This window comes from Pholis gunnellus, assembly GCF_910591455.1.
Source record: "Pholis gunnellus genome assembly, chromosome: 10".
Classification (NCBI taxonomy): domain Eukaryota; kingdom Metazoa; phylum Chordata; class Actinopteri; order Perciformes; family Pholidae; genus Pholis; species Pholis gunnellus.
This window is the reverse complement of record NC_136537.1, coordinates 10,387,144-10,412,489: the sequence shown is the minus strand read 5'-3', so window position 1 is coordinate 10,412,489 and position 25,346 is coordinate 10,387,144. Positions and strand designations below refer to the sequence as shown.

At 42.1% G+C, this 25,346-nt stretch overlaps 1 protein-coding gene across 2 annotated transcripts; it reads right to left on the bottom strand.

Moving 5' to 3' along the window:
* Positions 1 to 1,095: 1,095 nt before the first annotated feature.
* On the bottom strand, positions 1,096 to 23,736 carry neurl1b (neuralized E3 ubiquitin protein ligase 1B; the record flags this gene model as incomplete). Of its 2 annotated transcripts, none has more annotated exons than XM_079168036.1 (6): positions 1,096 to 1,994; positions 2,698 to 2,823; positions 3,578 to 4,318; positions 5,469 to 5,802; positions 5,889 to 6,133; positions 23,655 to 23,736. In XM_079168036.1, 6 exons carry the CDS (start codon positions 23,734 to 23,736, stop codon positions 1,747 to 1,749), a joined length of 1,776 nt encoding a protein of 591 aa, XP_079024162.1. In that variant the 3' UTR covers positions 1,096 to 1,746. The 2 variants fall into 2 exon arrangements, with proteins under 2 accessions (XP_079024162.1, XP_079024163.1); XM_079168037.1 differs by lacking the exon at positions 23,655 to 23,736 and adding an exon at positions 10,080 to 10,167.
* Between the last annotated feature and the right edge of the window lie 1,610 nt (positions 23,737 to 25,346).

Sequence of the window (25,346 nt, the reverse complement as noted above, 5' to 3'; positions counted from 1 at the left end):
ACTTATTTAGGTACACAGCAACACTTTGTAGAGGTTCAGCATTACTGACTCAGCTTGTATTGATTCACCAAAAAGATTTAAACTTCCAAGCACATAGCATCATGCTACAACGGCTCTGGAATGGTATGGGCTGTCTTTCACAACTTTGCTGTATTTATTATTTTTTTGTTCGAAGCATTAATAAGCTAACAGTTAAATTTAGTTCCCAATGACGTATAGCTAACAAGTGAACGCAAACAGCCTGTTTACACAGCAAATACACGAGAAGCATTAGAATCCCATTGAGGCCATGTCTAGTGCACTCACCTTCTGCAGGGTTTTCATTTCCAAATGAGCTTTCTATCATATCAGATCATCTTCATCACCACATCCCCCCAGTGGTCATGGAATGGTCATGGAATTAAAGATCATCATTAAAAGTTGTGTTTTAAACTCAACTGGAACCTGGAAACACTCAAGGTCAGTCATGTTCACTCAACGTTTGATCACATCACATGATCGTCATCAGATTAAAAGAAAATACAGCCCTTGTTTTAGCAAAGATCATTGTGAAAGATATTCTATTAATATGTCATATTTTTAGATGTGATACATTTGATTTTGAGCTTCATTACTCATTATCACAAAGAAAGGTTCTATGAGGGCTAAATAAAAGTGAGCATGATGGAGAAAACATGTTTCTTTAAAGGCACAGTGTGTAGGATTTAGGGAGATTGATTAGCAGAAATGGAATATAATATTCATAACTATGTTTTCATTAGAGTATAATCACCTGAAACTAAGAATCATTGTGTTTTTGTTGTCTTAGAATGAGACCTTCATAGGGAGCCAGTCATGCAGTCCATCATGTACAGTAGCCTAGAGTGGACAAACCAAACTGACTCTAGATGAGTCTTTCACATTGTTACGTTGGCCTCTCCGACACTCTTGGAAAAGGAGAGGTGAGCACAGGGGTAGTAAGTTTGTTGGAATCTTCAACCTCACCACTAGACGCCACTAACGCCTACTCACTGGTCCTTAGAATGTTATTAAATGAAGTCTTATTAATTAAACTACACACATTTTAATCATACTTAGTCCACGTTTATTAATCTCTCAAAGTGCAAATCCAGATACTTCATTTTGTACTTTTCAAACCTACTTTTCTTAAAGCAAGCCACTGAACACATTTACCATACACTTACATCTTTCCACTTACCATTACACCTTTTATTACATGAATTCTGTATCTGTGTGTCTTTTTCACCACAAGCTTTCGTTACTGTACATTGAAAATATGGCTAGGATTATTAGCATGATTACTTGGACACACTATGTGACAAAAACCTAAGGCACTAGAAGTCATAGACTACGGTCCACATATTCTGCTGAAGCACACACACATTTAGGACAATGGGGTTAAGGACAAAATATTGACAGCAGGATATTCAGCAAATACATGTGATGTAAGAGACATCACATTGAAAATACAAAACAGGAGCACATGAGACAGCTCTTCTTTTTCAGACAAAACAAAGGAGCTCCTGCATCAGTCCATGTAATAAGATGAGCTCCATCATAGCTCTACATATGGAGAGCATCTCCAGAAATGAGCATATAAAAGGGAAATATAGGCACAATAATGTTCTGGTGTGGCTAATCTCCGATTGGGAACCAAGATCCGTGTCCAACCAAGCCTGAGAAGGGGACGCAGGTGGCATCCAGCAGGGAAAGTCACGTCACCTGTTTGTTTCATCATCTGGACGTTCACGGCCGATACGTTTTGATTACATCTTTGATAGGCCTCCTGCATATCGGACAGCACGCATTGATCTGTCTCTTCAGCTTAAGCCCACAGTCATTGCACAGACACATGTGTCCACAGGTGTAGATGACCGTGTCCACGTCCTGGTCGAAGCAAATGGTGCATTCTCCGGTTTTACCGGCAGAGGGCAGCTCTGAGGCGGTGAGAGTGGGAGAGACCGGGGGACTGAGAGGGGAGCTGGGAGCAGTCACTGGATGAGAAGAAAGAAAACACTTGTGTTGGCAATGGAGCAGACGTGGATGCATGTACACAGGTAATTGTGTTGTTCTGTTCGTTGTTGTTGGGAAGAGTATGCCAGGTTCAGATCTTCAATAGTGTTGCTTTTATATATTCTATTCTGTATTCTTTGTCTGTGTTTTTGAGCGTGTTTTTTATTTTTATGTGTTATGATCCATGACAAATCCTAATTTCCATGTCAAAATCTAATCTGATCTAAGCTGATCAGCCCTAACACATACTGCTTTTAAAAAGCAGTAAAAAGCAGTATGTGTTAGGGCTGCAACAATATTAATCTTGATTAGCATAATGAATTAATCTGCTGATTAAGTTCCTGATTAATATATGTAACATCACAATTTCCGAGAGTCAAAGTTGACGTCGCTCATGTGCACCCCACGGCCCAAAAGTATTCAATAACGTTACGACAAGGAAAAGCAGCAAATGTTCACATTTTAGAGGCTTGCTCAACCAAACTTTGCAGCTCTAATATGTACCCGATCATCGAGGTATACCTCCAACAATGTGACAATGTCATATAAGAACGGAGATCCGTTGTTGCCACTTCAAAAGTGAAACAAAATGTCTTTCCCTCTAAACCATAACCGCCTTCCTGCTGTGACCTTGTGCGGTTTGTACATACACCGAAGACCTGCTGTCAACGTGTGGGAACCTACCCAGAGAGGATTCAGAGGCAGAGGACGATCTGTTGACACTGAACGCCAGGTCTGAGTCACTGTCGTCTGGACTGCTGCTCTGAGAAGTGCTGGGAGATGTGGAGGGAGGACTGGACTGCAGAGTTCCTGTGTCACAAACATAAACACAAATGAACAAAACCCAGATAATTACATTCATGTAAAGCCTTTAAAAGGTGCCTTTCAGACAAAGTGTATATTTAACTGTCGTCGATATCATTCCAATACAGAGACCTTGAACTGTTTGAGTGCAACGCTGAACTGTAAGGCTTTACACAGACCGACCCTTACCAGTCTGATTAGATGTGCATATTTGTGTTTCTAAGTTTCATAGAGTGATTTTCTTTTAGTTTCCGTTTGTTGATAATATTGAGCTGATGGAAGTTTATGTGGGTGTAGTGGGACTTTAAGACCGATAGGTCACAGCTCTAAACTGAACAGGCGCACGCTGCTCAAATGCATTCCTTTAGTCTGGGAGAAAATAACTCTAGGGGCTCCCTAGACTCAATAATAGACTGATGATAATTGAATGTCCTTTTGGGTTTTTTATCGTTTCAATATAACAGGAAAAGTTAGACATCCTGGGAAATATGCTTTCTTGCAGAGAGCTGATTCCAAACGTTGTTACCACTCTCATTTCTGTCCATTAAGGCGAGACATCAGGCAAAACGATTATTTTTCATGCACTGTTCAATGCAAATTAGCACATATTAAGGCAAATAAGGCCTTGTGTCAAACTTTTGCTTCAAGTATTCCTTTTGGCACATCACCTCATAAATACAATAATAGACCAAATAGGAATATTTATGGTTTAGATTCATGATATCCACTCTCTGTGTTGCTGTAAATGCACTCAGCTTACCTAGTATCCTGAGTCTGTTGACAGCCCCGTGCAGGCTGAAAAAGGCCCACAGGACCTGAGAGGAGTCCACACAGAGCAGCCTGCCACGTCCCACTCCGTTCACCCCGTGGTGCACCTCTCCGCTGGGCAGCAGGCTGAAGCTGAGCACGTCTCCAGAGCAAGGCATGGGGAAGCCCCGATGCACTACCCAATACTCTTTACGGTCCAGGAGAACTTCAGGGTCTGCCGGTAAGTCCCCGGCGTGGAGACTAGCCGGGTCACAGGATGTTAAACCAAACAACAGCGCCCCAAAGTAGGGTAGGCCCAGGTGGCCGACTTCCACGTACAAAGTCTCACCTACGTGCAGCGGCCGGTCACTGAATACCAGAGTCCGACTGCTGTCCAGAAAGTGGATGCAGGCGGCCGAGCGGTCTGCAGAGAGTATTACGTCGGAGCCACGGACGGGGTGAAAGTGCAAGTCATTGTCCAGCGGAGAAGGAAGACCCCGGACCACCCTCGGGGTGCTGAATCCAGTGGAGGCAGATGAGGACAGTGTGGAGGAGGAAGAGGTGGAGGAGCAGCAGGGGATGAGCTGTGTGTAGTTATTGATCTGGAGGTTGGCCATCTTGGCAGCAGCAGCCTGGTTGTTCTCCAGTTGATTGTTGCTGTAATTGGCTGAGTCGTGGCTACTCTGGGGCAGATAGGCACTCAGACGGGCCGCACTCAGGCAGCTGGATCCCACACTCTCAGCAAACGTGCTTTCTGTGGTGGAGAATATGAACAAACAACTTTGTGACATATGATCTGTCCCAAGAAAGCTCAGGAAACTGAGTGCTTTTTTCTTTTATGATGCCTGAGTAAAAGCTGGAGATGCTATCTACATGTCTACAACTGATGTCTGCTTTTGCTCTATGAGCACTTTTGTTTTTATAGGCATATCACAGACTGCACCTAATGAATAATTTACTTCTGCTCTTTTCCCAATTGACTAATAATCCATAAAACATGAGAAAACTGTGATGTTTGTTATTTAGAAGTAGTTTTTAGTAAGCTGTGTTGGCCTGCAGTCTATTTGACAGTAACTAACAAATACTTCCCTTTCTTCCTTAACATGAGCTCTCTAGACCTCCACGCTTTATGCACAGAGCTCATAGTACAGCGGAGGAAGTATGGCGCTAGTAGTTCCCCTTTGACTTATGATGCATTCCTTTATTACTATTTCTAGTGATGCTGGAGCAGTTGAGTGCACTGGCCCCTCCAAAGCTCCTGGGATCTGCCGCCTTTGACCAAACATGGCCATAGCGCTTGTCAGACTGAAGATAAACACACCCAGTGAGTACGAGAGGGAACCACAGGGGAGAGGGTGATGGAAGGGAAGGAAGAAAAAGTGACAAAGTGAAGGGAATGTGATAGTAAGAGAGTGGAGAGCGGTTAGGAGTGAGATGTTCAGGGTGGATTGAGGTGGTCTGTGGTCCACATCCTGTTTATCTATGTTCTGGTTCTGGTTTTCCAGACAAACAAGTTTAGTCACAGATAGCATATCATTGAGCCACCCCAGGCCTTACTACTTACTCCTACTATATCATTGGCCTCTACTGCTGCAGAGCTTCATGTCAAAGCTGCTTAAATTAGCCGTAAATCTGTTGACACTGTAAAAATAGGTTCCTGAGTTTTTTTGTTTTTTTTTCAGGCTTTTTAGCTGACTCTGTTTATAGTAAAACATATATATTAGATTTATATGAATTGTAATGATGGATTGTGTACAGATTCATGACCAGTCAGTTGTGAAATGTGTTCCTCTCACTTCTCTTTTGAAAATGAGTCAGCTTCTGCTCGCCTCTCTCGGCTGCAGTCATGACAAAAACAATAAGTCATTTCGCAGAGCAAGTAAACAACATAACAAAGTGCGTACCAAGCAGTGTGACCTCCTGAGTGATACCATAGATATCTATGATGGCCCAGAGTGGACAGCCGATGCTGAGCCCACAGTGGAAGAGGATGGGCTCTCCTTCGTTGATGCTGTAGAAAACTCTTCCATGGCGGTCAGCCCAGAACGACAACACGTTGTCCCTCAAGGCCAGTCTCTCGGGCAGAGCTTTGGCCCAGTAGCCGGGCCGTGTCACCAGGTCTGGACAAGCGTACTTGGGGATGTCTGTAGCGACCAATTCGCTGGGGTCCAAACTGGTGAAACCAAAGCGTAGAGCTCCACTCCAGCCAGTGTGCACACCACTCAGGCGAAGACGCACCTGAATAAATGTTCATCAGAATGTAACTTTTATTCTTTTCATCCTTAGCATTTAAAAGAGCGAGTATTACAGAGTTGAAAACAAACCTTCTCATAGAGGTGGACAGGCCTGTGGCTGAAAGTGATGCCGTTACAGAAGCTGTTCTTGCGTGTGGCACGGCGAAGCTGCCCATCCAGCCTGATGTTCTTGCCTTTGGCGTGGGGGTGAAAGCGAGGTGACTCCGTGTTGATGCTGACCGGAGCAGCAGACGTTCTTCTCTCCACTCCGGCCCCATTGTTCGGGAGATTGTAGTACTGCCTGCTGGCCACCGGACGGGGTTGCAGAGTTGCATCTGCGGGCACCAAAATATCAGGGGTGCAGTGAGAGAAAAGAAAGCCGTCAATGATTCAACCTGATCAACCAAATCAGACAGCAGCGTGGTATGTGAACAGCAGGTCTGCTTTTGTGCGACTCAGACGAGGTCAAAACAGGAATGCTAGTGACAACAGCAGCTGGAAAAAGAGATGAACAAATCAGCGCAAAATAACTTGTTTGCAAGTGGTCCATGGCAGTTGGTTTAGAGGCCAGTTATGTAAAAGAGCCCACAGTCTCACGCACTTCCTTTCCAGCGCTGACACCATAAAGCCTCTCTGCTTCTCTCAACAAGTACATTAAACAGTCTCTTTTAGTATGTAACCCACATTTACAACTGTCCCAAATCAGTCTTCTTACCACATCCATATGGGACATTTATACTACGGAAATAACACAAGGTAAATTTAGACAAACCCCCATGAGCATACATCAGTGGGAAACATAAAAGGGATATTTGGCTTATGTAAAATCCTCATATATTTAAGCCGTGCTATTATTAATAGCATCACAGTAGAGAGACAACATAAAAACAACGAAAACCAACAGAAAGTCGACAGCAGTTGTGATAAGCCTTCCTCTTATTTATGGGCTACACACACCCTTGGCCTACAGCATAAACAAAACCCTGAATAGCCCCTTTCATTCCTCCACAGTTATCTTCAGAAGTAGAATGAATCACACAGCGCGGAGTCAGTAAAGAAACACCCAAAATGAAAGGCTTAATCTTCGATCTCATCTTCACAGGAGTCTACGTCCCACTAGGGAGAAGAATTTCTCATGAGGCATCACGAAACAAATGAACAAGGATCAGAAATCAAACGAGACAAAGTGGACATTTGCTTAAAAAAAGACTGTTTGGGTTTTGCATTAAATCAAATGAGGGTTGGAGATGGGTGTTTATGGTAAAGAGTGATATTCAAAGGGAGGCGTTGTTTCTACTCGCCTCCAGGGCCACAGAGTGATTACATTTCTCTTTCAAATTCACTGTGATCTGGTGTAAAGACAATAACTCAGTGAAATGTTCCACAGTACATTTCCTAAATTAGACATTATCACTGATTATATTCTAAACTCTGAAGCAGCAGGAAGAACATCTGTAACATCTCAAATGATGTGCGGGTGCCCCTCTCCTTTCTACTTCTTGGAATTTGCCTTTTGGGGGCGTGCAATACTAATACTTTAGGTAAAGATGATGGAGGAAAAACAAGTTGAGGATCAGCCGACAGGCATCAGGCTCAGCTGACAGAAGGACGCACTGGGACTCAGCAGTTAAAGGATCTACAGTGAAGACTGTTATAGAGACTTGTTTTCCATTATTAGATGAAAGGCATAGCCCACCAGGTCATGTACTGAGGAGTAGCCCAACTACTTCTGCTGTGAAAAAGCTCTTTTTACTTTCTGGTTTTAAAAAAAGCACAACATAAACAGATTTTAGCCCCAAAACGTCTTGTTTGTCTTTGCTTGTTTGTACAATGTAAAACAAACTTGCAGAGGTTTTGACCTCTAGCAGCGCCGTGGAACTATTTTTTTAATTAAGTGGGTCCCCATTTTGTTTGCCTGGTGCGCGCACAGGAGGACGCACGCGCATATGCAACGTGCAGCCCTGCCAATGGTTTAACACCATGGCGGTGGTAATGTGGTAAATGCAGCAATGTGTCAATAAAGGCAGGGAAGAAGGAGACAACTGGCAACTAAACATGGATGATTGGCCCGCAAAATATGCTTATGTTATATGGGGAAAGAAATGCAAGATTACACACAATAACACGAATGTAAACGTTTAGTTTGTTTACAGAAAAAACTTTACAGAGCATTTTAAATAATTTAGCTTTCTAATTGATTAAAGCTAAATAAGTCTTCCAACTAAAAAATCAGTTGTGGCACAAACAGAGAGCGGGAACAGGTCATTTCCAGCTTCCTGGATAGGAAATATAGTTTAAGGTTAATACTTTTTTTATTGCAGCTCAGACCAGATGGTTGGAAGAGTCTTTGATGATTCTGGAGGTACCATCAGAAAAGCTGTAAGCGTTATGAAACAACTTTCTGGAAGATTATTTTTTCGGAAAATCAGTCGCTTAGCTCTGTGACTTGAATGTAAAGGGAATACATGAGCTTGGGTTTGAGCTAAGTTGATGCCAGAGGTAGATGACTACTCAGGCCTCCTGCCAACAGCAATGTGATGCTTGCATGATGGACCAAATTCATAAGAACAGCAAGAGATAGGAGACAGTCTGAAACACATCTTTGAAGTTAGGACTGGAAAGTGACTGAAATGACACAGAGACCGGTTCAGGATCAGAAATGTGGTCATCATGCAAAGCTCAGTCTCAAGTCTCACAACCAGCATATTTCTGCTACCATTTGATGTTCGATTGAGCATTATGGGAACGGTCTCTCCTGATGAAAGAAAAAGCGCAAATAAATGCAATCATAAGACTGCACAAGGCACATGCCGTGCAAGGAAGGCTTTTTGAAATGTGAAACTGATTATGTGCATCCGTCAGACTTTATCTTTGATGATGAGTCTATTTATTCCCTCATATCTCTAGGCTGTATGGGTAAACTCATTCAGTGAGCAAGACATGAGCTTCTATGGATTTTAGGGTCTGTTTTGCTTCTAGAAATCATAAAACATGAATTTCTTGGGGGGAAAAAAACGCCTCGGTGACATCACTTGATCCTCTTTTCACAGCTGATGACTTCTTCATCACACATAAGCCTGCAAAATGATATGCTGTTTGAGATGAACCTATATGAAAACCCACTGTCTGATGTATTGTGCACATCTCTAACAGACCCAGTAAACGCAGATATTCTATTAATTCCATGTTAATCGAAACCATATACAGTGCAAGCAAGGACCCACGCTGCGCCTGCTCCTCTGTGACTATACTGTTCTCAGTCCAAACCCTACGTCAGCTGGCTCTGGTGGCAGCAACCACATCATCCAGCCACTGAGTGGGTCTGTTGGGGGGCGTGGGAGTGTGACAGACATTAAATCAAAGTGAAATGGGGAACTGATTGTCAAGTAATGTGCTGTAGGTGTCATGACAACGTGATATTCTGAGAGCTCACAATCACAGCTTTATGCAAAAACTTTTTGCTGAAGATCACTTCACATGCAGGAATAATTACTCAGGAAAACTGCAGAATATAGAATATGTATTAAAGAATGGTATCGTAGTGTTTGATCAGTTTCTAGTTAAGATTCCATGTTTCTTATGTGATTCATGTGACTTTGCTGCTGTAATGCTGCAATTTCCCATTGGGATTAATTAATCAGCCTGCTCTATCTATCCATGTATGAAACAATGTTGTACAGAAAAAAAACAGGCGACACAATAATAAATCATAATATATATTGTATAATATATATTATATGAAATATACATTTACTGTAACAGAAACAATCTGATTGTGCAAAAAGCAGGAACTGAATGCACAGGCTGCGGTTTATTTTTTTAATTAAAAAAATGGTAATTTGTTACCATCAGGGATGCATTTAGGAGTAGCATTGTACTGCTAAAACAATACTCAATATCAATTCTCAAAAACCAAACTAATGTGTTGATGATGATGGATCTCTGACAATAGTAACAAAGGAGCTTTACTGAAATATGAACGACTTTAGGTGATGATGGTCATAATTGTCGCCCTACATTTGCCTTCTCTGTTTTTAATTCCCAGCTATATTCATTATCACGAATAGCTACAATTCTATACCTAATGAGTAAAAAGTGCATTTTCAGAGAGCGCTTGTTGTGGACTCGCTCCCAGGGAATCGAGCACAACTCCCCGTGATGGGAAGCGCGTCCGGACCAGCCATGTGTGTCTCTGGCTACCAAGCGGTTTTTCGCGCAGACGCCGCTTCGTGTGAGCGCATTGCAAGCCTCGTGAATTGACACAATGATAACAAGTCTCACCTATTAAAGGTTTGGGTGTCGTATTCCCCATTACATCCAGAGATTCCTCGCACCGGCTGACAAGTTAATTCCGATTGCACTATGTCTCTGTCCATCCATGTATCCTCGGTCTGATGAGTATCTTGCCTGGAGCCAGTTCGGTCGAAGTATCAGCACCTTCGAATTGCGACGGATCTCCGCGCTGAAGCATGGACGCGCTCTTCTTAATGTCAGCCCCAAGCCGCTGCGACAGGCTGACACCTCCGACTGGTGCACAGCAGCCCCCTCCTTTCTTTAGTGGAGCTCCCCTCTGCACGACTTTAAAGACACAGTAAGCAGAGATCCCCCTCAAGAGCAGAGCCTCTGAATAATTCATTTAATTATTCACTCAAAGCACTGTGATGAAGCCTAATGAGTGTGTAGCCTATAGGACAAACATCACGCTTGAGGATGTGTAGTCTAAAGGAAGAGGGTTTGTCAGTATAGGTACATAGAGGGCCATGCAGACCGCATGGTGCAAACTTTGATAAGATTAGAAATGATTACAAGATCATTGATCATGTAAAAAAAAAAACATTTTGCTTTTTACACCCTGAAGAGGTTAAACTGATCTGACTCCAGAAGAGATTTAACTATTGATCCTTTCCGTCAGATGATTCAATCACAGATCCCACAGACCATCACGGCGGGTTATCAGACATTAATTAACCGGCTATTCATATGTTGGACACGCAGACATGGATTGCGCACTTTTAATAAAAGTCAAAGCACCATATGAGGAAATCCTCTTATTTCCCACACTATCCTCTGCCCTCCCACAGCCTTGACTGCTGGGCTCCTCTCAAGCTGTTTCCTGTCTTCTGGACTACACCACTCTCTGAGGAGCCATGGCCTGCAGGGTTTATAGGCCAGTGAAGCGAGTGACAGGACAGCGTATCTAACCGTAATAGAGGTGAATTGGAGAGGCCTGGGGCAGCAGCTATGTTGTTCATATTGTGACTAATTGGAAAACGTATAGCAGAGAAGGAATTTACTTTCTGCTTTGTGTATGCAGGTTGACTACACAGACGTGATCCATATCACACACAGAGGAAAAGGGCCTCTGCAGCGGCCAACACGGTCATACATGATCTACCTCAGTTTGAGGGCAAACACGTCTCGTGAGAGACGGCGTTTGGGTGAAGGCAGGCAGCAACTAAATATAACTCAAAGACAAAAGCATTTGTTTCTACGTCCTCAATGCTGTTTGTTTAAGCAGGATATGGTGGCTCTTTATATGAGCCTTGGGTGAATGGTGTTTGGGGTGAAGCAAAGCAGAAGTGAAATCCCCCCCCACGCCCTCGCAGTCGCCTCAAAAGAAAGATCTGCTACAGCAAAGGGGATTAACACAGGAAGTGAATATGAGGCTGCGATGGAGTCTGCAATCAAGCTTTCCCTGTAAACACAGCAGAGCTGCAGGAACAAGTGCTACTTCCCGTAATGCTTGCTTTACTGCCTGAATGCAGACTATGGGGTGTTAATGAATGCATAATGATTGCTGGGCTGAATCTATTTCAAAGGGAAGGAGCTGTATGTTTGAGATATTCAGCACAAATCAAGCCACTGTTGAATGTTTGCAGAAATGTTAAAAAGCACAGAGAAATGTTCAAGGAATAGTTGGACATTTTGGGAAATACGCTTATTCAAGTGTGTCAGCACGTCGGCGTGTCGAAATGATCAATAATTATCAACAATTTTCAGATACAAACAAAACATCTGATTTTAAACACGGGAGAGTGCTTTTCGTTTCCCGTTTCCAAACGACAGTCAATGTTGTAATTATTTTTAAATGCATGACCACCATTATTTACGAAACCATAAAGCTCCACGATGAAGCTCCCGTAACCTTAAGAAAGTCCTTAAATGAACCAAAACCATGATTGTTGCTGCTGTGCCTAAACCTATAGCCAAACCGTAATCATTGAGTTGTCACATCATAAACATCAAATTTGTCAGCATAATGGTTTTGGAGGGCACAGACAACCGGCAACCTCTTAGTAACAACAAGACTGGGATTAAATCACAAAGATAAAACGTGTTAATCAGTGAGCTTTAGAGGAAGCCACAGCATGCATATTCTGTTACCTTTGGACACAGCCAGGCTGTTTTCAGTCTTTGTACTGGCTGCCGGATGTTGCATCATACTGCAAGTTTACCATGCAAAACTGATACCACTCTCAGATGTCAGACTATTCATGTAAGATTACCGGCTCTTCTGTGTTTTCTTGTTTGTTTTTGTTTTCGGTGTAAAGGTGCAGTGAGGGGGATTTGGCAGCATCTAGCAGTGATGATGCAGATTGCAACCGACTGAAACTTCTTCCCGTGTGCCAAGGAAGTAGGACAAATGTGATGCCCTACGAGAAAATGTGTAAAGCGAATGGTGAATCTAGAGCCAGTGCTTGGTTTGTCCCTTCTGGACTGCAGTAGAAACATGTGTACTTTTAAGAAAATGCAAAGAAATTAAATAGATAATGTGGCACACACAATGGCTTCAACAATGGTATATTCAACAACACTCAAAGATGAACTATGAAAAGCATGCACCCTTGATACACTTATACCACTCTGATATGCAGTCAGAACTCACTGAGTGCAGTCAGACAGTAGAATGTTAAACAACACGCAGTAATTTAGAGAGCGTGTCGGTGGACTGCTTCATACTCAGCCTAACTCTAAATCACAACCCAGCATCCCCCTGAGCCCTGACCCCTGGACACTGTTAACACAGATTTGTCAGTCTGATTGCATGACAGCATGACAGAGGCAGAGACGCCTCTGGAAGATGTTTGCGGAGACCAACTGAGAAAGAGCCCACACTTTTGGTTTGAACTCCCATGTAACAAAATCAATGCATAACTTCCCACTGCAGGAGAGAGCCACACATTCTGGCAAGCCTGTGTGTGATTAGTGAGTATGAAACTGATCGGTCCAGAGTGGTGATTTACACCAACAAAACTAGGTGAAGGACATACAGTACAACACACTGTCAGAAAGCTGCATCTATTTTTATTTAGCTGGATGCAAACAGGGTTGCTCTGCTCTAAAATGGACCATAATGCATACTGTCCCCTTTTTGGGTATGGAGCATCTGTGAAGCAGCGATCTCATGAGGGCCCCTACAGCGGATAAAGTTATTTCCAGAGAAGGAGGGCAGACATGCCTCGTTTGCTCAAGGAAACTTGGCCCACAGCAGTGTGACTGCTGCCATGCAGAGCAGCGCAGTGACTGGGTCTTGGACAGCAAAGTGTTACATTTGCAGTATTTTAATTATCTTTAAAGATTCAAAAGCAGTGTAGCAATGCTGAGCAGATGGCTGTTTGGGAAAGTTTGTACGCGGTGGTCTCAGTATCAGGGGAGGGCTGCTGTCCAAACCCCAGTCACTGATCTAATGGATGAAGTGAGTCATACCCACCTTCAATGTGAACACAACCATCTCCATCAAACACACATGGGCCAGCACAATGAGCCACATTCATACAACAATGTTTTTCTGGTCACCTCTCTGTGTTTGAGCACTGTTTTCTACAGCGCGTTCACATTTGTTTTTAATAAGTGCTCCTGTCTTCTCTTTAGGTTGACTCTTAAAGGAGCAGCGTGTAGGATTTAGTGGAATCTAGCGGTGAAGTTGCAGATCGCATCCAACTGAATACCCCTCCGCTCGATCCTCCGTTAACAACCGTGTCGGACAATCACTGTGGCCTTCAGGTACCCTAAAAAGGCCCTCTGTAGACCTTGTGTTTCATTCGTCGGTCCTGCGAGAAGAGAACCTGCTCACTATGTAGATATGAAGGTCTCATTCTAATATCAGGTGATTATGCACCACTGAAAACATAGCTACGAATATCATATTCCATTTATGTTAATAGATGTGCTAAATCCTAAACAGCGTCTCTTCATGATGCCATTTGAGTCAAGCACCTGCTTTTTAAAAAGCACAGAACGAAGTCAAATGTTGCCATAGTATATAGATGATGAAACATACTGAGTTGAAAAAGGTTCAAAAGCATCAGTGCAGCATTTGTCTCTAATTGGAGCCATTTAAGGGGGAGTTCTTGCCATGTGCTCGGTGCCCTCACAGATTGTTCTCATTTGTAAAATCCTCAGATCATGACACTGAGTGCTGTGGCAGTCTTAAGCTGACAAAATGCATGCATGCTCGGTTTCACTTCTGCAATTTCAGATTTTATTAAATTAAAAACACCACCATGAAGGGAATCACTGGAAAGTGAGAAAGCAAAGCACTGGCACTGGTATGAGCACCGCACAGTAATGCAGTATAATTGACAATTGGTGGAGAACCTTTTACCCATGTGCTCTTCATAATTTAAGTTTTTTCAGTGCAGAGAAAACAAAGTAAAATATTACTGATTACAAATGTCTAATATTAGACATTATAAATGATCTACGTGTAGACATACTGTATGTCTATTGAAGTATATGTCAATACCTCTTCTATATCTTAACCGTAGAGCATTCTTCAACATTTAATACATTTAAAAAAAGATTTTCTGACAAAAAGAAAAAATTAACTCAAGGTCCACTTACTAGCTTTTTCTTGAGCTTTCAACCGCATCTCATGGTCTTCCACAGTGCTTGGTTGTCATGGAGAAACAGCAGATCGGTTGCTCAGTACAACAGTGCAAACTTCATCCGCTGAGGAAGGCTGTGACGCTTTAAATGCAGTTTAAATGTCGGGATGAATCCAGTATGTGGACGATTATTTTAGGCAAAATATTGTTTCCAAGCTCAATAAAGAACTTTTATGATTCAACACTCTACTTTAGTTATTGCACACAAACACCCAAAAAGCACAAGTGAAGATTACAGATTCTGATCATCCTTCAAGAATTAGTTTTCCTCAATTCATATTTAGTTTTACGAGTTCTGTCTACACTTCTTGAATAGGACTGATTCAGCTCTTCCTGTTGGCAGGCAGGTTGTTAATAATGGTAATGATAACGGACACGGATATTGACTGTGATATGAGGAATTTCCCGATTCATTTTCCATTGAAGGAGTCTAAATCATGACATTACGTAACATGTCAGCCCCTCACATTAAATGACCCCTGCTATGCTAACACAATGGAAACTGTCAAGGGGCTGCATTGAAAAAATGTTTTGCCTGAATGTCTTTTCAGCTATAATTGAGCATTTCAGAGTATACTAAAATGTCAGTAAATCAATGTTTGCCCTTTGCTATCAAGAAAAGACATTTCAGTTTGTGCTAGCAAAAGATGAAATAGTGGCACGTCTCCACTAAAATGTTGTTTTAGGCCTCTCTGTCAGTGGGAGACGTGCTAAAAATGGCCTTTCAATCCATTTAACCAGATGCACGGACAGTGTTCTTCCTCCATCTGTTCTATTGTCTGGGATTTCTCTGGGATGAAGAGCGGATGCACCACCGAAGGAGATGCAGGAAGTGGTTTTGGCCCAGAACAACATAGCCAACTTCTTCTTGCCTTTTGCACACTGGCTTCAGATACAAGCGCAGCATAAGACTATGGCAAAATAAAGGTATTCCCTGATGCATAATCGATAATGTCGTCTATTGTTTTACAAGGTGGAGCAATCAATCTCCACACTTGTGATCCAAAAGGACAAACATTGTTCCACACAAGAATTCAATCCTCATGTGTTCCTTTTTCTTTCATCTTTTCATCAGTGACTAGACAGTTCATGGAATTGTACAGTTGACGGAGGGTTAAGCACAGCTCTGAGCGGTGCCCAGTCTCTGGCCAAAGAGGAACAGGAAGGACTTACGGGTGTCTATGTCAAGGTCTTTGTCATTTTTAACATGACTCCAAACAAACAGCAGCAGGCTCGCTCAAGACGGCCGGTCAGGCACACGCCAGAAATAGACATTGTGGTCGAGCATTCAAATTTACAAGTTAAAGCTGTATATTTGTATTCGCTTTTTAAAGACTTGTAAAGAGAAGAGGTATATAATGCTAAATAAAGAGTGGTGTGTGATAAATATGGAAGGAGTTTCATGTCGGTGTGTGTATAACTATACAAATGTGTGTTTTGTGGGATAATATTTTAAAAAGGATGGATGTTGTTGACCCACAGCATTTCAGTGCTGCACCGCATGTTGTAAAAAAAAAAACAGTCTCTTGCCATATTCACATTAATCCTGTCAGGCGTACGGGGGGGGAGCAGGGAATTCTTGTGGTATACGTTAAACAACGAACCTATAGTTAAGAGGATCAAAATTAAACATCATTAGAATTTATGACACAGTTCAAAAGGAAATCGCTTCCCAGGCAATTTAAGGCTTGTCAGAATTTGCCTTCAGGGTCCCAAATTCTAACTCTCTCTAATTTCTCTCTCAAATATTCGGGAGAAAAGAATCCAAAATCTCATTAGCGAAATGGGAGTGGTTTTGGGGAACTGCTGAGCAGCTCCGTTTTGGGGTTTTCAGCTACAACTATTTTAACATTTTAATGAGTCTCTTTTCATGTGTTGATGATCATTTCTCACCAGAGCTAAGGCAGCAGTCTATTGAAGATAATGTTCCTGAAAAGTGGAACAGAGTTTTCGGTCTTCACTGTACTGTATTATAGTGTGAGGTTTTTTTAAATCCCCACACCGCTAAACACACAGAAGCAATTAAGGATCAGCAAACACTCAACCAACATACACAATTTCCTCTGTAAACCTCAAATGTCATCATGAAATAACTATCACGAACAAAACCAAAAACACAATTTGGCACTATTCCAAAAATCAAATATTGACAGATTTGAGACTTTCCAACATGTTGCTAGAGGTAACAAAATGTTTACACACAGCCGGCCCCCCATGGCGGTTTCAGACCTTGACCGTGAATCACTCAGCGACCCGTTGAAGGCCCTGGGGTTATGGCACAAAATACTTCTGCTATTATTACCCTGTGCAGTCACTCAGCACGCTAAAAAAGACATCGAAGTCCACTTTGAACAGCAAGCTCGTTTCAAGTCTCGCTCGGTTCGAGAAAAGATTCCAATGTTTCCACGAAGTGAAAGAAGTTCAAGAACAACAGCCAGCAGCTGTCACGTCGCATACTGACCATTTGTGTGTGCCCGTTTTGTCTCACAGTCCCAAAGGAAAGGGCATATAGGGATAACAGAGAGCTCCAGGTACTGCATTACATAATAGCATATTTCTTTCCAAACCTTTTTTCCATTCCTCTGCAGTTGGTAGCTGGAGACAGTGAGACAGACCTGAGCTGAATGTATGGTAACCTTCTGCTACTTGAGCTTTCCTGTTGAATGTTTTTCTACCAGTTGCCCCTTTTCTGCCCCTTTCTGGAGATTAACCGGCTTTCCAGCTCCAAATTTCCCATGGAAGGCAGACACATCAGACTGGACAAACTGTAGTGGTCTGCCCATGTCAAAGGTCATGGAAGTTACTTTGTTAGTCTCGTCAATGCAAAACGTATTGGCGTCTGAGCGTTCAGTATTATCAAAATAATGTAACCCCCTATGGTTTCACCTTGCGGCTGATGTTAGATTCTTATTATTTTTCATGATGTCATCACAGTCTCTGCACTCTAATCATGGCAGGCCTCCAATAACAGATCCCCAAATCCAATACAAACGAACTTGTGTGCAAACTAAAGCAGTGGCTGCAACTCAAAGCAGTTGTTGTTCCCCACTGGACTCTGGACTGCGACGTTATGAAGGACATATAGTTCACACTCTGGGGGGCGATAATCGAGCTTCTCTTTCCAAAGCTCTGGGTGCACGAGTCACGTCAACTGTCATAAAAGACATTCAAACCACCAGCAGCAGTATACCAGCAGGTTTGGCTCTTTTGGTGTCACGAGCGATTTCAAGGCCTTCAGCTCTCTTTGCATAGGCTTCAATGAAGGCGGGCAGTGTGGCCTCCCTTCGTGTAGCACTTCATGCGGTGCAGGTGACACAGTCCTTCTACCACCTGTCCTCAGCAAAACAGCACTTATTTTCAAATGTACCTGTCAGCTTAGATCTACATTCATGGCAGCATTGCCTCCCACGTGCCCGTGTCGTTTCCCTTCCAGCCCTCGTGTCCATCGCTGCTGTCCTTTTGCCTTTACGCATCTTTCTTTCCCAGATAATTTAGAACAAAGTAACAAGACGTCAAAGAGATATTAGTTGTTTCTGTGCTAATGGTCTTGAGCCGAGGCACGCTCCCCGCCTCGCTGCTGACTCCGGTGGGCGTAGGTAATTAGAGAGCAGGTCATGTTAGTCCCAGGTCTCCGGGGAAACAGCTGCCATACATCCCTGGTTCCCATGGAGCAGCTTGAAGCTGACTCCTCTGCTAGCTACCACTCTGTTCTGGGCGGATGACCTTCACTGAGCACATGAAGGCTTCCTTCTTCCCAGCTGAGGTATCACTTCAGGATCACTGAACACCGTCACAAATTCTGACAATATGAGAGGGAGATGTAAGCCGATCTGTGTGAGTCCATCATATTTCAGTCATTTATAAATGAAATAAGATCTTGTGCATTTCCTCTCTCTATATCTCAAATATTCACGTCAAATAAAAATGGTCTGTAAAAACACTTACCTTCTTCTACATCCTGATCTTTTAATTGTTTTTGTAAAAACTGATGTTCAAATAGAAGAAATGTACAGAAAAAGAGGAGACATAGGGAGAAAATCAGCTGTGTTCCTGTCTTATCATTAGATTTCCAGACTATGAATAAGAAAAATAAATTGAGTACAGGGAGAAACAGCTATTCTTCATGACGGATTTGCAGCCCCGCGGCTGCAGCTGAACCAGGGAGCAGAGACAAATTAGCAGCAAATCACCAGGCTCCCTCTGACTGTGAGACAGATTATTGATGAGGCTGATGAACAGAGTGCTGGTCTGATTCATTCTAAGTACACTAAAGTGTTTCATAGAAACAGATGAAATCTTAAAGGTAGAGTATACAAAATTGTATGTATGCTGTTATCCGAGCCTCTCCATTGGTGCATGTTCGTGCCTGTAAGCGTGACCCACTGACTAGCTCACTCTGCACTGCTCTCATACGAAGGTTACACCCATCCTCCGGTTCCCCCTCAGGTAGAGACTGTCACCATGCTCCTAATCTCGTACATGCCTTTAATGTATCTAACACAATAACTAACCAAAACTTGTATTCCATCCCTATGTTATGGATGTTCATATGCAATGCCTTTATGATTTTGCTTAGAGAATCCCTGCAAGACATGTTTTAATACATATACAATGAACTGCTTGGAATAATAATTGTGTGTCTAATATGGTTTCTCCACAAAAACAAAGTTCAATTATCTTGTTAAAATGTCTTAAAGGACACAAGATGTCTCCTACTTCAGTGAAAAGTCAGTTTTCAGTGTACGTTTGTGTAAGTTTCATCCTGGACCACGATTGGCTTCCAAACTAGTTGTCACAAAATGATTGTGCTAAACTTTCCCCCTTCAGCAGATGAGGAAACAGCCTTCTAATGTCCAACTCTACATCGCTCTTCACTATGAAGGTCAAACATAAGTGAAGGAACAATAATCAAAACACATTTTTGACTTTAATCTAAGGCCTTATACGAGGGGTTTGCCAGTAAGTGACATCAACTGTAACTGATAATTCCTGTGCTGTCAGAATCCAGCAATGTGTTGGATTGGGCACTATCTGCTGTCTAGAGGCTCACTCCTTAGGCGGACAGCATACCAGACATCAAAGACAACTGCCATGGGAAGGGGCCAATGGGAACCCTGTAAGTTGATCTTGTCCGGGACACTCTGAGATGTTACAATGTACAGTATGCAGCCAATATGTTCAAACAGGTAAACAACTGGGAGAGCAACAGGTAAGGATTACAGCTCTGAACTCCGTCGTCAATGGGATCAAAGACGAAGCTGTGGGGGCCATAAAACACCCTGTTACATAACCCTCGCATTGCATTCGAAGGGGGAAACAGCGGGGTCAATTTCACAGACACTCGGTTCACCTTTAGCACTTTTACACTGCTGAGTGCTTTCGCCCATCTGTGCCCCTTTTCCTGTTCTCCGTGTCCCTCCGCCGCCATGAAGTCAACCACCATCCACGCCCTTTACCGTAACCCCTGTCTCCTTCTAGCATGAGTTCTTATTTATCTTACTCACTATTTTCTTTGCCTCTCCTTAAAGCTAATCGCGCCTCCTTCCCATTCCCTGGCCCTCTTCCTCTCTCCCTCGCCCTCTTGTCATGACATTGGCCTGTGACACGTGTGGGAAACTTCTGCGGGGCCCCCGCTTCGGGTAGGACACTGATATACTGAGAGTGCTGGGTGACAAGGCTATTTTGGGAACTTGTAAATATGAGAACTTCCTTTCCTAAAGTGTATCTAATATCCCAGAGGATTATTAACAACAAGAACACAGAGGCAAAATTCCATCGTGACTTCTAGTACAGCTTCGCCTTCTCTTTGTGTTTGAATCAGGGGTATATAAGAGGGAGCTCCAGAAGAGCGACGACCACCTTGTTTTCAAACACTCTTACTTTTCACAAAGACACATTTACAAGGTAAAGAGACAATATGGTTCTCATTTACATGATGCTTTTTTTCAGCAATTGTTCTTCTGTCTCTGTGACAGCATTTTCATGTGCTTCCACACATTAGGACACATTTTATTTATTTATTTAGGGAGCATCCGGCTCACAGTTCTATGAATGCCAAAACCCTCTCCCCTGCTTGGAAGTCCGGAGACAAGACAAGAAACAAAACAGGGAGGAAACATTATTGAACTGGAACTTCAGAGGAGGAAGCTGAGATTGAGATAAAGGGAGATCTGGGGTCCTTTAAGCTGCAAACAGATGTGAGGCTTTGCTTGCACTTCATTGTAAGCTATGATGAATATAGGGTTAGGTTTAGGTAAACCATACTGAGACCAATAATAATAATAATAATAATAATAATAAGGGCTGAGATTGTCAGTCAATGGTGATTAATTATCATTTTGGTAATCGGTTAATTGTTTAGTGTTTAGTTAGTGTTTCCCAAACTTTTCTTCTGAGGGCTCACTTTTTAAAGATGACAAACCATCGTGACCCAATTCAGTATTGACCGTTAAAGAAGAAGAGCTATTTCGAATGAAACTTCGATTAATGCATGCTATTAAAAGCAAATTAAATACTTAATAAATTAGACCAAATAAGGCTCTTGTTTTTTTTCCTCTCTTCAGTAAGAAAAACAGAATTTAAGCTAGCCTTTCATATTAGGAGGCTGCAGTTATCACAACAATACAAACGTTCAGGCTCCTCGTGTGGCTCAAAGGTGTACTGCAAAAACAAATGTTAAATGGAAAAACTATGGAAGGAATTCTGTTATGTTATTTGGCGGTCCCAACTCAGTCTTTGGGAAGAACTGCTTTAAGTCATTTATCAAGCTGAAATGCTAAACATTGGCTGATTCCAGCTTCTCCAAAAGTGAGGGTTTTAACAATAATAATAATGCAGTTAACACAGGATGAAATTACTCAATATCTAAAACTATCTGAACGACTACCATGACCTGTTCATCTCATTTAAATCAACATTAAAAATGTATAAACTGCTCCGCCGCTTGCAGACAGACTCCCCATCAGTAAAGATCATTATTAGGTGACGAATATATGTCGAGTGAATATTACAGATAATAAAACGTCTCATTTTCATTCTCTTTTGTCTCTCTCTTTCACACATCCACAAAAACACACACTCTCACACACACACACACACACACACACATATGCACAAAGTCAAGCAGCCTTGAATAATTAAGACGGTGCTGAATGTTTAACTGCCTCTCCTTATGCCACCCAAGAGCTTCATCACAAGTGAGAGCAACGGCCGAGGTCGTACTCACACTCACAACGGGGGTCATCCTTAATTTACTCTCCAGACACACAGATGTGCAGTATAGATACTTAACGCAGCATGAAACTTGAGATGAACTTAGCGGGGACGTGATCTGAAAACAGCAGACGACGCCCTCGTCATGATGGATCCTTGTGCAATAAATCAATGCTGACCTGAAAGCCTACACTCTGCTTTCTCAACCACTAGCTCTGTTCTCCACTCTCATCCTCCTTCAAAACACTCCCTCTGTCCGATGGTATCAGGTCTCCTGGTGGAAGTGGGGAGTGCTCTAACATATACAATAAGCACTAGCGCTCTCCAAAGACAGGCCCTGCTTTATAGCTTCAGATATAGGAACAGATATCAGACATTACACACCTGCTGCTAGGACATAAGCGACCACTTCCACTGAACCACAGAGGAAACATGTCTTGTAACACTGTTGATATTTTGGACAGAGGATGTTTAACAATGTTTAGTGGTTTTAGCGTTAGTGTACAGTGATCTAATACAGAAGAACAGAACGATGGAAGATTAGCTCGGCTTTGCTACAATAATCCAGTGAATTCATCCCTTTTCTTGCCAAAGTCAGATCATGAATGCTGGGCTCCCTAGTGGCCCTCCCCCACAACATCAGTATGATATAGTGGCGCCACCTTGTGTTGCACATTGGTATGTATGAGAAGAATGACTTCCAACATGTCAGTACACGGGACACTTAAAACATTTAGAGAGAGTGAGTGAAAAACACTCAAGTACTCAAGACAAACAGATGTTCCCTGGAGGAACTAAACTGTCTGTTTAATGTGTTGTTTAGTTTGGTGCTGAACATAATACACATGTAGTTACAAGAACATGACAGGATTCAAACAGGAAGAGTGCTCATGCTGACTACAAAACAGCTTTTTTTTCCCCCACACTCCACCACTGTTGATTTCTAAAAGTGGTTTATAATGTCAGAAAAATAATAACGCAACCTATTTGTGAACAGTGACGACAATGTCGTTGAAAAGAGTAGAAGAGAGGAAACAGATAGGGAACATCTGAAAAACAACTGAAATCGTTTCTTTTCTTCTGGATTAAATTGGTTCTTGTCCAGTGACTTCCTTTTCTATTCTCCCAATCATTTTGTCTTTTTCCCACCACCCAACAGGGGGTCTGGGAAAGTTATGACATCACTAGAGGCCTCTGTAAACCTTTCTCAGCCAATCAGGGCTCAATACAGCAACGACTGAGTGACAAGGCATTTCCTGTCGGTCTAAAACAATAAATATTAAAGTTTAATTAATATGAGATGTGGTAGGACTGCTCGGACACTAGTTCCGGGTAAGATATTTGAGCAATAAAATGTGGTCACAACGATTGTACAAAGCACATAATGTGATAGTTGCAGTGATAAGACGTGAACACAAATCATTGTCTGGCCTTTTTAAAAACAAGGAGATGGAAGTATTAAAATACAGCCGACAGTTAGTCTGAAAAAGGCCGGACAATTATTATAATAGTGTCATGCATTATATTTTACTGAGGTTAGAGTATATAGACGAATAATAAGCTAATGTTCTTAGTATCTCAGGGAGGAATATCTGTGATGTCTCAAGTGTTGCTCTGATAGCTAGCTAGTCAGCTAAATGCACCCTCGGACTAACCGAACTTTTTCTCTATCATTTTTAATTTGGCTCATGTTGAACAGCCTTAGGTGAAATATAAATTGAGTCAAAGTGTGGAATAAGTAAAGAGCCTGACTTACCCTCTGTGGTGCACTTTAGTTTCTTCTCTCTTCTCTTCAAACCAAAGGGAATGAACAAGTTTGAGGACTGGTTGTGTCCCATGTTGTTTCCCAAACAAAACGTTGATCTTTAAACAATAAATTCTTCACGTTGGTGACGTTTACTAAAATAAGGGTTAACCTGGCAGTGTCTTCTAGCTGGTGCTCTCTTGTTGCTGTGAGTCAGGAAGCTGCTATTTTAGCATCAAGACTAAATCCCGCCTGAAATTTGAAGAGGTATAAACATGAGCACGTGGATATTGTTATCTCTTTATTTTGTCCAATAAAATCAAACCTGAGAGGGGAAGGACGTTGGCACTTGGGGAAATGTGCCTGTGTGCGCGCGTGTGTGTGCCCGCGGACCGTTAAACACAAGACATCAGAGGGGAAGGCCGCTTACTTTTGTTGCACTCCACAAAGCGGTTTCTTAAAAAGGCGAAGTGGGCGTGCTCGGTAATATTCCTCTCCTCGAGAGGTGAACGCGCGGGCCTCTGGAGTTTGCTGTGGCGTCTTACTTTGATTTGCCCAAAGCCTCCATGCCAATCGCCCAAAAAGTTAAATAAAGGTAAAATGAAAAGATGAAAATGTTTAATTCAAATACTTTACATTGACGAGCTCAAGTAGCGACTCTGATACTTTTGTAAACTGCATGATACTGTACTTTGGTAGTTTAATCAATAATAATGCATCCTATTATAGAGTGATCGCATGCTTTGTGTGTAAAAGTACCAATAATTATAACTGATGGAGTGGACGTATAAAGTAGCAGAAAATGGATATACTCAAGTAAGTACATGTAATATTCAATACTTGAGTAAATATATTTAGTTACATTCCAACACTGTGGTGCATCCTGACTCACTGCTGTCATGGCTAACTGGGCCATTGCTCATGATATAAAGACTGATGCTTTATGACAAGTCAAACTCTCTGCTTTGAAACAGTCCTGCTGCTGAATTTTGTTGGATTGCAAGTCGTTCCTTTTTTATTTTCAGTAATTCTTTCGCCGCATGTATTCTCCTTTTATAAAGGCTACTGTGAACTGGTGAAGAAACGTTTTTTGTTGGTTTTGCTAGCAGTCATTTTGCTATCAGTAAAAGCACAGGTGTAACTCTCTCTAGCAGTGTCACAATGATCTATTGTACATTTCACTACTACTTTATCCAGTTCTTAATAAAAGCTACATCTGGATTTTAATGTTATCATCATTTGAAGCTGAATTGTTGTTTACTTATTATCTTTTATTCTAAACTAAATATATCAGTGTTGCAGTTTAAATTAAGTTAATGATCAGTGAATATAGATTACTCATGAAAACAACAGCAGCCGTGTTACTCATTAACAATACTGGTCAAAAGTCAACCGTCTGAATCAGAATGGAGTTTGACCAATAGTAGCCCAGTCTGTCTCTCAACTTATCCTGCATAGCTCAACAGTTTTCATCTCTTGGACCGAGGGTATTTGTTGGACTTTAGTATAAATTTGAATAGCTGATGTAGAAACACACTATTGGCTGAGGGATCATAGGTCATGTTAATCTATAGATCCTCTGGTTCCACTCATGAAAACTCACTTGTGTGTGTCTGCCTGCGGCCTGTTGATCTTTCTACGCTCACACTGATCGTTTCACAAGCTCTTCACTGTCAACAGAGACTTTGACAATTTGGACTACCT